The 13,400-nt window shown below is 39.6% G+C and overlaps 1 protein-coding gene across 7 annotated transcripts in view; it reads right to left on the bottom strand.

Annotated features, from left to right (window-relative positions):
• Window positions 1-3,422: 3,422 nt before the first annotated feature.
• LOC139459707 (rap guanine nucleotide exchange factor 1-like) overlaps window positions 3,423-13,400 on the bottom strand; it is a 129,088-nt gene continuing 119,110 nt past the window's right edge. For all 7 annotated transcript variants that reach the window (XM_071241349.1, XM_071241346.1, XM_071241347.1 and 4 more), the window contains 2 exons: window positions 12,131-12,262; window positions 3,423-11,541 (listed from right to left, as the gene is read on the bottom strand). In XM_071241349.1, coding sequence (XP_071097450.1) covers window positions 11,403-11,541; window positions 12,131-12,262 — 271 coding nt within the window. In that variant the 3' untranslated portion in view covers window positions 3,423-11,402. The remainder of the gene's footprint in view (window positions 11,542-12,130; window positions 12,263-13,400) is intronic.

The raw sequence follows: 13,400 nt of genomic DNA, 5'->3' as shown, positions 1-13,400 counted from the left end.
CACTAAATCAATCAACCATTAGCTTCTCTCTGTTGTTACTATATCAATCAACCATTAGCTTCTCTCTATTGTTACTATATCAATCAACCATTAGCTTCCCTCATTGTAACTATATCAATCAACCATTAGCTTCTCTCTGTTGTTGCTATATCAATCAACCATTAGCTTCTCTCTATTGTTACTATATCAATCAACCATTAGCTTCCCCTCATTGTAACTATATCAGCCAACCATTAGCTTCTCTCTATTATTACTGTATCAATCAACCATTAACTTCTCTCTATCGTCACTATATCAATCAACCATTAGCTTCTCTCTATTGTTACTATATCAATCAACCATTAGCTTCCCTCATTGTCACTATATCAATCAACCATTAGCTTCTCTCTATTGTTACTATATCAATCAACCATTAGCTTCTCTCTATTGTTACTATATCAATCAACCATTAGCTTCCCTCATTGTTACTATATCAATCAACCATTAGCTTCTCTCTATCGTCACTATATCAATCAACCATTAGCTTCTCTCTATTGTTGCTTTATCAATCAACCATTAGCTTCTCTCTATTGTTGCTTTATCAATCAACCAATAGCTTCTCTCTATTGTTGCTTTATCAATCAACCATTAGCTTCTCTCTATTGTTACTGTATCAATCAACCATTAACTTCTCTCTATTGTTGCTTTATCAATCAACCAATAGCTTCTCTCTATTGTTGCTTTATCAATCAACCATTAGCTTCTCTCTATTGTTACTGTATCAATCAACCATTAACTTCTCTCTATTGTTGCTTTATCAATCAACCATTAGCTTTCATGCATGCCCTCATGTCGTTTTTGTTATTTTGCTTTCGATGTATATACGTGTTACAAAAACGTTTTGCAGTAAACAATCTATGTTCTATAAATGTGGTGCTAAACTTGACTGATTTAAATATAATTGCGTTCAAGTTTCATTTGAAACCTCATGCTGCGCTGTTCAGTCAAGCTTAGCGCCATATTCACAGAACAGAATATAATACAATCTCCTAGTGCAACATTAAAAGCACAGTTTTATTATCTCCATGATACCATTACATATTTATACGAAAGAGGCAGATGGTCAGGCTCGCTGACTTGGTTGGTGTCCTCGTTTCCCAAGTTGCCTAGATCGTTGCTCATTTAACTTGGCTACTATATATATTCACTGTACATAGAATCAGCAAATACCGCGATGATTAATTAACAGATATATTGCTTCACGTATGCTTCGGATTGTAAGCACGTGGTCAGAAGTCAATGAGGACATTTATCGCTAAGATAGTTGACGTTTCTTGGAAAGCGTACATTGCAGTTTTTGTCATTCGTGTAAATAATATTCCTCATCGGCAGAATAACTTGTATAAGCAAATACAGCCGGCTTCGTTGATTAACGATGGCGATATTTCGTGATTTTTAAGTGGCGAGGACTATACTTAGGTCGACCGCATCTGTTTGGAGAGTTTCACACTATCTGGACGCTACCTGGTGGATACCAGGCGTAACTAGTTTATATAGAGTGAGTGAGTGAGTATGGTTTTACGCCGCTTTTAGCAATATTCCAGCAATATCAAGGCGGGGGACACCAGAAATGGGCTTCACACATTGAACCCATGTCGGGAATCGAACCCGGGTCTTCGGCGTGACGAGCGAACGCTTTAACCACTAGGCTACCCGACCGCCCCTAGTTTATATACAAAAACTAACCACTATATTATGACGTCTCACCGCTCCTAAAAAATATGACGTGATATAGACAAGTACCACATTTCAGCTCTCTGTTCAAAAACTAAACTTGAAATACTCTCTTAGTCGATTGCTGAGAGTATCGGTTTCACGGTCAGTCATCAGGATACCAACAGTTGGTGTTACAGTCATCCATGTGGATACCACAGGTTGATAGTTGGTGTTACAGTCATCCATGTGGATACCACCAGTTGATAGTTGGTGTTACAGTCATCCATCTGGATACCAACAGTTGGCGTTACATTCATCCACCTTGATACCAACAGTTGACGTTACAGTCATCCATCTGGAAACCAACAGTTGGTGTCACAGTCACACATCAGGATACCAACAGTTGGTGTTACAGTCATCCATCTGGATACCAACAGTTGATAGTTGGTGTTACAGTCATCCATCTGGATACCACCAGTTGATAGTTGGTGTTACAGTCATCCATGTGGATACCACCAGTTGATAGTTGGTGTTACAGTCATCCATCTGGATACCAACAGTTGGCGTTACATTCATCCATCTGGATACCAACAGTTGGCGTTACATTCATCCACCTGGATACCAACAGTTGGCGTTACATTCATCCACCTGGATACCAACAGTTGACGTTACAGTCATCCATCTGGAAACCAACAGTTGGTGTCACTGTCACACATCAGGATACCAACAGTTGGTGTTACAGTCATCCACCTGGATACCAACAGTTGACGTTACAGTCATCCATCTGGAAACCAACAGTTGGTGTCACAGTCACACATCAGGATACCAACAGTTGGTGTTACAGTCATCCACCTGGATACCAACAGTTGACGTTACAGTCATCCATCTGGAAACCAACAGTTGGTGTCACAGTCACAGATCAGGATACCAACAGTTGGAGTTACAGTCATCCACCTGGATACCAACAGTTGACGTTACAGTCATCCATCTGGATACCAACAGTTGGAGTTACAGTCATCCACCTGGATACCAACAGTTGACGTTACAGTCATCCATCTGGATACCAACAGTTGGCGTTACATTCATCCACCTTGATACCAACAGTTGGCGTTACATTCATCCATCTGGAAACCAACAGTTGGTGTCACTGTCACACATCAGGATACCAACAGTTGATGTTACAGTCATCCATCTGGATACCAACAGTTGATAGTTGGTGTTACAGTCATCCATCTGGATACCACCAGTTGATAGTTGGTGTTACAGTCTTCCACCAGGAAGAAGTTCAGTATGTTCATTGATCACACTCCGGGTGGAGTGGCTGGGTTGCCAAGTGATTGCATGTTTAGTCAACAAGCCCAGAGACCCAGTTAGTTTCCCCAGAAGAGTACAATATGTAAATCCCATTCTTAGTGTACAATGTGAATAGAGCTGGAACACTACAAAAGATATTCCAGGAATTGGATGGTGGTCTGTAAATAATTCAGTCTGGACCAGACAATCAATCCACTGGCTGATATTGTGAGCAATAATCCATGACTTCAGGGTAAGGTATCACAGCATCTGACCACCCAATCCATTTGGTCACCTGTTAAGACCTGCATATGATGCTGGGGACCTATTCTAACCCAGGATCCCACAGGGCTGATGCTTTATGAGCTTCAACAAGCAAGTTTCCAGAACACCATATTTTAGACATCTTAGCCAATAAAAACATCAGCATAAAATATTGAAAGGACATTTATTCATGTTTGCAAATGATACAACAGCACATCAACATTGCACAGTTCTTGTAATAAATAAATAAACAGGAAAAATTGCATACATCTATACCATCCCAGAAGCTGTTTCACTCCAAGTATACAGACCACAGTAGAAATAGATAAGTAGCCCAAATATGCATGCCTCAAATGTAATACCCATTTATATCCTTGCACCAATAACAGGACTACTCGAGGAACATCTTGAACTAGTCAGTCAATATGACACAATAATTCTCCCTTTTCTCATCCAATCACACAGAGTCTGATCATGTTGTGGTGACGAAATAAAAATATCTTCGTTAATCTTAGAGATGATTCATACCATATTTGCTATAATAAACATAATAAATGCCCTAGGTGCTTAGAAAATATATAAGGGAGAGGAGGGGGGGGGGGCACTTATTACACAAGATAATTTTAAAAAAAAATGAGCTCAAATGGCAACAGAACTAAAATGTTTCTGAAAGTATTTATCAAGTAATTATACCCCTTCTACACAATTTTCTGCAAGAAATAAAATATGGAACACACATAGGAAAATAGGGACAGTCATGTAGTAGGGGCATTTACAACGACTATACTTACAAATTGATCTAGAAGTTAGTCGGGGGAATCAGGACCTTATTACAGCAAATACGGTAAATTATTACAGTATACAATTTTCATATTATCTTGTTCTAAACTAACATAAAAGCTACCAAATTACTGGAGACTAAAAGCATCAATACAATCTATGGTTCCTTTAGGTTGAAATAATGCCTAATCTTTAAAAAAATAAGTTGGTAATGCCCCTAGACTTCACAAGGAGTCCAGTGAGGTATGAATAAATGGGCTACACAGAGATCCGCAGGCAGAGCCAGGCTTTGTCATGCTGTACAGATTCTATACACTACTCGTCACCACCTAGAGTCAGCTGCAAGCAGATTAGCCTCACAGGACTGTTATGTCAAATATACCACTGGTGGAAAAGCAAGTATACAAACTTTGAAAGATTCTTAAAGATGTCCTACTGGATGGCAACTACTGCACATAAGGTGACAAGCAAGTTCGAAAATAATACAGGCGCCTCTACTTGAATGTGTACATCATCCATGAAATGGTAAGTTTTATCAGGTATTAAAACCCATCACATGATCGCAGGCATAGTGATTCCTAAAAGATGGTCAATCACACCAGGATATTTTACATCGTTTACATTCAGGCAAAGAGGTGTCAGGTCAGCTCGGACACAATGCCGAAACCTGAAAACAAACACTTGGTTATTACAAAACATCTAGACACTGAAAGCATGTACCATGTTCTTGCCACAGATTACCATCTTTCCTCTATTAAAAGTCTGGCCCAGGGGTAAGGTTTGCAAATAAGGGTGAGAGCAACTACACCTAATGTTTTTCCCCCATTACGTGAAAATGAGAAAGTTTATTAAACTGAGCTGTCATCCAGTGCTGAAAATACCAGCCTCAGACAGTCTGCTTTTACAACATGCAAGTCTTATAGTCAGGCTGAATCTTTTCTGCATTTTTGTAGATTTAGTTAATAAATATATAAAAATTCGCAATTTTTTAAAGGTTGTTATGAATAAAATCATGGCATTTTGAGAATGACCAAACATCAACATATCTCAGAAAATGGGCAATTATTATTTCAAGTAGAGATCAATTTTGCACAATATCAATTATTCTCATTCAGTCAAGAGTTAAAGAAATCATACAACCTTACAGATGATAACTTCATCGTAAACCAGAAGTTGTTAACCATAAAGTTGTATGTTTTCTCACTCACCAACTCCTAGAATGCCAATCTAACAATAAGAGTAAAAAGGTCAGACTGGCAACGTTTTAGCTAGACTGGCAATTTAATAGACTAGCCACTCAGGCTGGAATTGATCTGAATGTTAATCACTGTACCCCCTCATCTGGAAACAGATACAGAAGGACAAAGGACTGGGCCATGGTAAGAGCTAGCCTCTGATAGGGGGTTGGTCTAAATGTAAACTGAAGTCAATAGTGTCCAGGCTCTTTATAGAGGAAATACAGTACCTCTTCTGAAGGGGAACCACTGCAGTTGTTTAACAGTAGTGTCCTATCACCAACCGATGTGTCTGCCATTTTAGCATATAACATGTGAATACTTGTGATATAGAGAGCACAACACAATCTTCAGACTTACTTAATGGATATATACTACTCAAAAGAAGTTAAGAAACACCCACAATTGGAAAGCTGTGTTCCAATACCCACCAGCCATGTCAAATTAAAGTAACTTCTCTTGAGTAGATCATATCAAACCGTGGATTGTGACAGATAATCTTTGTCTTAAAGCACTGTTGCATTTCTCACAATTGAAATACATTTCTTAAAAATGTTTATAAAGACTTTCCTGTACATTAACTGGTATTAACTATGAATAAGAATTAAATAAGTTATGGAATTAGACAATTATACATAACAGAGCAATACATCAATTTTTCAAAAAAGCACTGTCAAATATCTTTGGGGTCTGTACAGATGGCAATTTGTACACACCTAACATTCAATATGAACTTTCACACTGTACAAATATTTATAACATATCACGTGTGTGAAGATCACACATCCAATATAATGCGATCGTAGCACACAAATGCATATACACAATCTCTACAATTTACATCAGGTCTACACAGCATTTGCCTGTATTTTCTTGTGGTCTGCCAGCAGACTCAAGTTCTCTCCCTTTAATCCTCAGCAAGTGGACCAGCCACACAGGTCAAAGGTTAGTAAGTCACATGATCTTGCCACTTTGAAGGTCACTTCCATCTTTTTTATTCATGATTGTACATCTCCCCTAAACATGCATCCTTTCATTGCATATGTGTGCAAGTCTAAGCGATCTAGAAGCCACTGCCTCATGTGCAAAACAAGATGGACAGGCAATCATGTTTCAGGCTACTATCATAATTTCACATCATCGTCTTGCCAAATCACTTAACAAGTGAATTAAGAATTAACACATTGTGGTCCTCCTTACATTTTCTTGACAAATCTAGTCTGATATGAAACACTTAGGCATCTATACTACTCAAAAAAAGTAAAGGTTTACCAGATTCTTTCATGGCTGAAGTAATCCATCATGTCCTGATGAACTAACAGTAATATGAAAGAATCGGGTGGTCCCTAACTTTTTTGGAGTACTTTATGGTGAATAGGCAAGAAAATGCTGACCATGCAGAAATCAGATAACAAAAGATGCAACATGTTAAAACATACTCTAGGGATGATAGGGAACCATGACATTCCAGGACAAACCATACTTATTACACATAGATGTATATGGTAAGAAATATTTCACTACCCCTATCAGAAGATGAGTGAGTGAGTGAGTGTGGTTTTATGCTGCTTTTAGCAATATTTCAGCAATATCACGTCGGGGGACACCAGAAATGGGCTTCACACATTGTAACCATCTCGGGAATTGAACCCAGGTCTTCGGCGTGACGAGCGACAGCTTTAACCGCTAGACTACCTGACCGCTCCTATCAGAAGATGAGTAGTATACATGCAAATATCATTCTTAATTCCAAATTGGCTTGAGCTAACTTCATTGAATTGTTTGTTTGTTTGTTGTTTAATGCAGCATTCAGCAATATTCCAGCTATATGATGGCGGTCTGTAAATAATCGAGTCCTGACCAGAAAATCCAGTGATAAATATCATGAGCATCGATCCACACAATTGGGATCAACCAAGTCAGCAAGCCTGACCACCCGATCCCGTTAGTTGCCTCTTACGACAAGCATAGTTACCTTTTACGGCAAGCATGGGTTGCTGAAGACCTATTCTTCCCTGTAATTCCATTGAAGAGTGGATTTCTGTTTTGTGTGCCACTTTCTTGAATGGAGCCAAGAACCAGAAGAGCTACAGAAGCTCACCTTTGCTGGATGATCAAACATTTCAGTATGTCTGAGTGATCTGACATAATGCAATGATGTGGCAAGAGACTAATGTCAATTGCACATTTTCACATTTTAGCTTCTTTTGAGAGAACACTTGTCGATACCATGACCAAATTGGACTAAATCTCCAGGACATTTTGGAAAACAATCCATCAATGTCCTAGAGAAGGAACTGATATGACACGCTGATAAAGCTGGGTACACAAACCAATGATGTCATCTAATGGCAAATATCATGCTTATTATGCTTCATTAGGACACGCTGCTATATAACTGGAATACTGTTAAAAGCAGCGTTAAACCTAACTCACTCACTCATTAAGTCAAAATTAGGCCTCACTTTTTTGGCTTTGGTTTACGGATCCAATCTTAAAAATCAAAATTCAGAAATAAAATATAACAGCATGAAAAGGTTTTGTTAACTGCTGACAATAAAGATAAACATAATCCAAGGGTTCTATATGACTAAAACAGAAAATTTCCAGCAATAATTTGTCCTTATTATTTTTTTATTACCCCCCGATCAAACATTAAGATGATTAAAAAAATCCTGTACAATGCATTTATTTTTATTTTTATCGACCTACAGACTAAATGTTACACTATCAAATCCGTAAACCCCCGAAAATGTCAGGCGTCACACAATCAGTTTACCTCAGATGGCCATACTTCAATCATGATACAAGTTCCAGCTTCATCTCATTACACATGAGGATCTTGTAGAGAATCGGGTCAATGGCATTCATAGTTTGACCATCCATACGTTATTGGTCGGCTAAACCCAAACTTCATTATGAACATCAATCTAGCATTACCCTAACTACAACGAGATGGTCACAGTTTCACATCGGGCACGACCTACAACTTCTACTTGTCAGGAATAAGACTGTGGAATATCAATCCCCCTTAAAACAAAACGTGGATGGTTGTTTTTGTTCATGAAAGGAAAAATCTGCTGGAAAAGTGCTTTGAATGATTCTCACAGAGATGCGTACCAAAAGAAAAATCAAACAAATGTACAAAATATCCACCAACATGCACAGATTTATTTAAAGATTTTTTTATTTCTTGGTCTAGGTAGATGGAATAAAAAATAAATCAAATAAAAATACATTTTCTTTTTTTTTCTCCCTAAAAAATGTCTGAAACTTGCCATGTGTTGCTAAAGTAGTATCGACGATCTCTGACACAAATCCTGCAGATTTAGTTACAGTATTCTCTCTGGCATACATGGGTAAACAAGCATGACAAGACTAGGGCTGGGACGGGCAACTCGGGCACTCAGACCGGGTAGGTAGTAAGTAGGACCTGTGTACCCAAAGGACTACCCAGACCCATGGTTAGTCACTTGATATATTGTTAAATACAACTCCATGGTTACTTGCAAGTCGCTACACATCTTTCTGACCATACACGCATTCCATCTGACATTTTGAGTAAGATACAGCTTCAGTCAACTTCAGTGTCTGCATGACCAGATTGTTTTATAGATATTCGGTAAAACAATTCCTAATTGGACGTTTTGTACCCAACTGTTGACCCTACAGCAGGTATTGGGCAATAAGGGGTGGACGGGGTACCTGGGTGGTAAATTTGGACTCGTCCCAGCCCTAATAAAGACTAACGCCATCGAAAAATGATTATTTGGATAGTATCGCCTGACTAACTGCATGTCACTTCTCATCCCAACTCGAGGTAAAGGGAATTGGGTCTACTACAATCATAAACAGTCTTGTATTCCGTCCTATCCAGCACTCGTACCCTGTGGTGAACCACTAGTTGCATTAACAAATCAACAAATACAAATATCTTCAATTCATTATGCATAAACATCTCCAATTTGTTGTCCTAATCCCTGCAGAAACAGCCAAAGTTACAACAACAGATATGGCAGCTTTTACACATCTAATCACACACACTCGTCATCGGCTAAATTGCATAAACTAATTTAATATCTTTGACACAACAATTATTCAATCTCGTAACTATAACCTTCAGGTATTGTTGGGAAGCGCCATCTGGTGTCTGGTGTGATGCAGGCAATAGGCCGGATATAGATATGGCAGCCAATTTGTAACTTATTAAACTCTATCATTCTTTCAGAGTAGCTGAAAGCCTATACATTGCTCCACACAGCCTTGTCGTAGCAAGGGCAGATAACCCAGATTGGCTGAAGGTCAATCCACTACTGCCTTGTGATAACCTTTCCACACAAGGGCAGATAACCCAGAAGATTCGCCGAAGGTCAATCCACTACTGCCTTGAGATAACCTTTCCACACAAGGGCAGATAACCCAGATCTGCTGAAGGTCAATCCACTACTGCCTTGTGATAACCTTTCCACACAAGGGCAGATAACCCAGATCTGCTGAAGGTCAATCCACTACTGCCTTGTGATAACCTTTCCACACAAGGGCAGATAACCCAGAAGATTTGCCGAAGGTCAATCCTCTACTGCCTTGTGATAACCATTCCACACAAGGGCAGATAACCCAGATTAAAATATCCAGGTGCAAGTGGCTGCAACGCACTTTATCAAAAGTCAAACTCATTTCAACATGAAATGACAACACAAATACACATTTTGGTATTCAGTGGTAAAAACAAATTTAACAATCCAACAATGATATGAATGCTGTAAATGACAAGAGGCCACAAATATCCAATTTTCATATCAAGATTTCTATACAAGGTGTTCAGATTCTGAATAAAAATCACAGCAAAACATTCACTACTTCCTTGAAATTCACTGCAGATATCCAGAAAATTGGTGCTTTTCTCCAGCTTGAATTATCGGCCATAATGTCCACATTTGATTCTTTGATTTCTCCTCACAATGAACATCAGATATGTTGAAATTTGTTAGACGGGTTATATCAGTGTCATGGTAACTTGTCCAAGTATCAAACCGAATGATACCTCCACACATCAAACAAATACACACATCGAGTAACTGAATGCTTCGGTTAAATGTCCCAGTACATATCAGGCATCGTTAACTTGTTTTGCAGCTTAAAGTGGGAGACAAGTCTTAAGTCATGCAGGTCATAGCCGTTTACCACTTTAATGAAACCTACCAACCCATATAGTCGCAACAGACCAAGTATCATAAGTGGATGAATTCAGGATTCAAACCCAGAACCAGTTGATCCTGGCTTCAAAGGGACACAACTCTGCCTGCCTCCGACCTTATATACCCTTAGGATTTGTTCAAAGTTCAACAAGACATATTGCATCAAGCGGGGCAGGTCTTTACGTCAACTCAATGCTCTGCATATGCTCAGCACACAAGGCAGCCCTACACAAGCACCTTCTTTTTTTAAGATGGACTTCTATGCAGAAATAATGTACAGTCAGGCTAACTGCATTCATCAATCCAGCAGTGCCGTAGACATCCCTATGAAAGTGGCATTATTGTGAGGCCATGGAGATGGTGGGGTGTTGTAGCTTTACACATGCATTGTCTGCCTAATTGTCTGCCTGACTGTCTGCCTAACTGTGTTCATCAATCCAGCAGTGATGTAGATAGTCCTGTTAATTCCCATCAAAGTGGCACTGGAGCAGGTCCATGGAGATGACTGACTTGACACACAAGGTCAATAACAAACGTGGGGTTCTACAGCTCACACAGTCTGCCTAAGTTCGTTCACCAATCCACCAGTGCCATAGATAGTCCTGTTAATTCCTATCAAAGTGGCACAGGAGCGAGTCCATGGAGATGACTGACTTGACACACAAGGTCAATAATAAGATTTGGGTTCTACAGCTCACATTGCCTGCCTAAGTTCGTTCATCAATCCACCAGTGCCGTAGATAGTCCTGTTAAGGTCCTATTAATGTGGCACTGTCACGAGGCCAGTGAGATGGACTTGGAACACAAAAACTTGTAAGCTTCACAGTCTGGACTGGGCACAAAGCCTCTGATAGGAAGACACTCAGCATGTGCATCTGTCAATCTGTTCATCTCACACTTCGTCAGGTTTCCACAGTTCTTGGATCTGGTCAAGTGTTTAGTCCACTTCCACTTTCTTTCTTCCTCCCCTTGGTTTTATTTTCTCTGATATTTGCCACAGAAGGTCTTCAGATAAATAGTCATCAAACTCATTGATGATAGACAATATTTTCTCACTCTTCTTGAATTCATAGTTGCTGTAAATAAAAAGAAAATGTCACTCTCACTTGACAAAGAATAGTGCAATCATTTATTGAGAAGTTCCGAAATTGTTTTCATAAACTGATTTTGGGGGTATGTTTCTTTCAGACAAAAACAATGATTCATATACAAAGGACAAATCTGATTTTATAACAGTGCTGGAAATCCTCCCATCATCGCAGGTTCATAACATTGTTAACACAAGAGGTTAAAGGTCACATAGTGTGCCACGCCATGAGCTCACTTCAAGGACAGATCCAGCAATATCAAAATCCTCAATTATACTGCCTACATCATACTACTGTACTTCATTTGGTTTTCAAAAGGGCTGGTCCGGACCCCATGGACCCTCCCCTCTGGATCCACCTATCCACGTCATAATTCAGAACCAGGTGAGCTACAAAAGCTGCCAGAACGAAAAACTGAGAAATAGAAATGGAGTGACAACGTGAGCTACATGGCATGTTCATCAATATCACAGCCCTCGGATGGCGACCCATAGATTAATCAACCTGCATAGATTAGCAAAAACTGAGCCCAAGTTTATTGACCTGAAGTCGACAGAAATTTGCTGAATTCACATACCACTTCTTAAATCGGCGCATGCTGTCGAGGATGTTGAACTGCTGCCAACGCTTGGAGAAGTTGATGCTGTGGTCGGGCAGGAGGTCCTGGTTGCCGATGTTTATGAAGGTCAGGTCTTGTAGAATCAACCCTCTGTAACAAGTACCAGGTAGAAATGCCAGTGAGAGAAAAAACATGATCAGGGCGAACCAGGATTCAAACCCATAGCATGCCCAAGGGACACAGCCAATTGTGGTTCCCTTGACGACATGGGTTCTGTGTCCCAGCCGTGTGAGTGAGGTATAATGATATTTTCAACATTACTGCGGTAAACTCATGCATATTGTGGGTGGAAAGGCAGATTGGTGAAACCACAAGCAGGGTATGAGTGTAAAACTGAGCATCAAAATCAGGGAAATCTGGAATTTGAAACAGTGATCAGCGAATAATGGCACGTCTAAGGACTCTGTAGAGTGAAGTGCATACCGCACACAGCAATATTTCAGCTATATGATAGCGGTCTGTAAATAATAAATTCTGGACCAGACAATCCAGCGATTGACATCATGAGCATCGATCCACGCAATTGGGATACGATGACATGCATCAACCAAGTCAGCGAGCCTGACCACCCAATCGCCTCTTTCGACAGGCATAGTCGCCTTTTATGGCAAGCATGGGTTGCTGAAGACCTATTCTACTCCGGATCTTAACAGATCTCATGACATCATGACATTATGTCTTACATTACATCATGACACATGTCCTACATAACATCATGACACATGTCCTATGTAACATCATGATACATGTCCTACATAACATCATGACACATGTCCTATGTAACATCATGATACATGTCCTACATCACGTCACATGTCCTACATGACATCATGACACATGTCCTACATAACATCATGACACATGTCCTACATCACGTCACATGTCCTACATGACATCATGACACATGTCCTATACAACATCATGACACACGTCCTACATAACATCATGACACATGTCCTACATAACATCATGACACTTGTCCTACATCACGTCACATGTCCTACATAACATCATGACACACGTCTTACGTAACATCATGACATATGTCCTACACAACATCATGACACGTCCTACATCACGTCACATGTCCTACATGACACATGTCTTATACAACATCATGACACGTCCTATATCACGTCACATGTCCTACATAACATCATGACACATGTCCTACAAAACATCATGACACATGTCTTATACAACATCATGACATATATCCTACGTAACA

This window comes from Haliotis cracherodii, unplaced genomic scaffold (genome assembly GCF_022045235.1).
Source record: "Haliotis cracherodii isolate W230 unplaced genomic scaffold, xgHalCrac1.p SCAF_13, whole genome shotgun sequence".
NCBI lineage: Eukaryota > Metazoa > Mollusca > Gastropoda > Lepetellida > Haliotidae > Haliotis > Haliotis cracherodii.
This window is presented reverse-complemented; position numbering and strand designations above follow the sequence as displayed.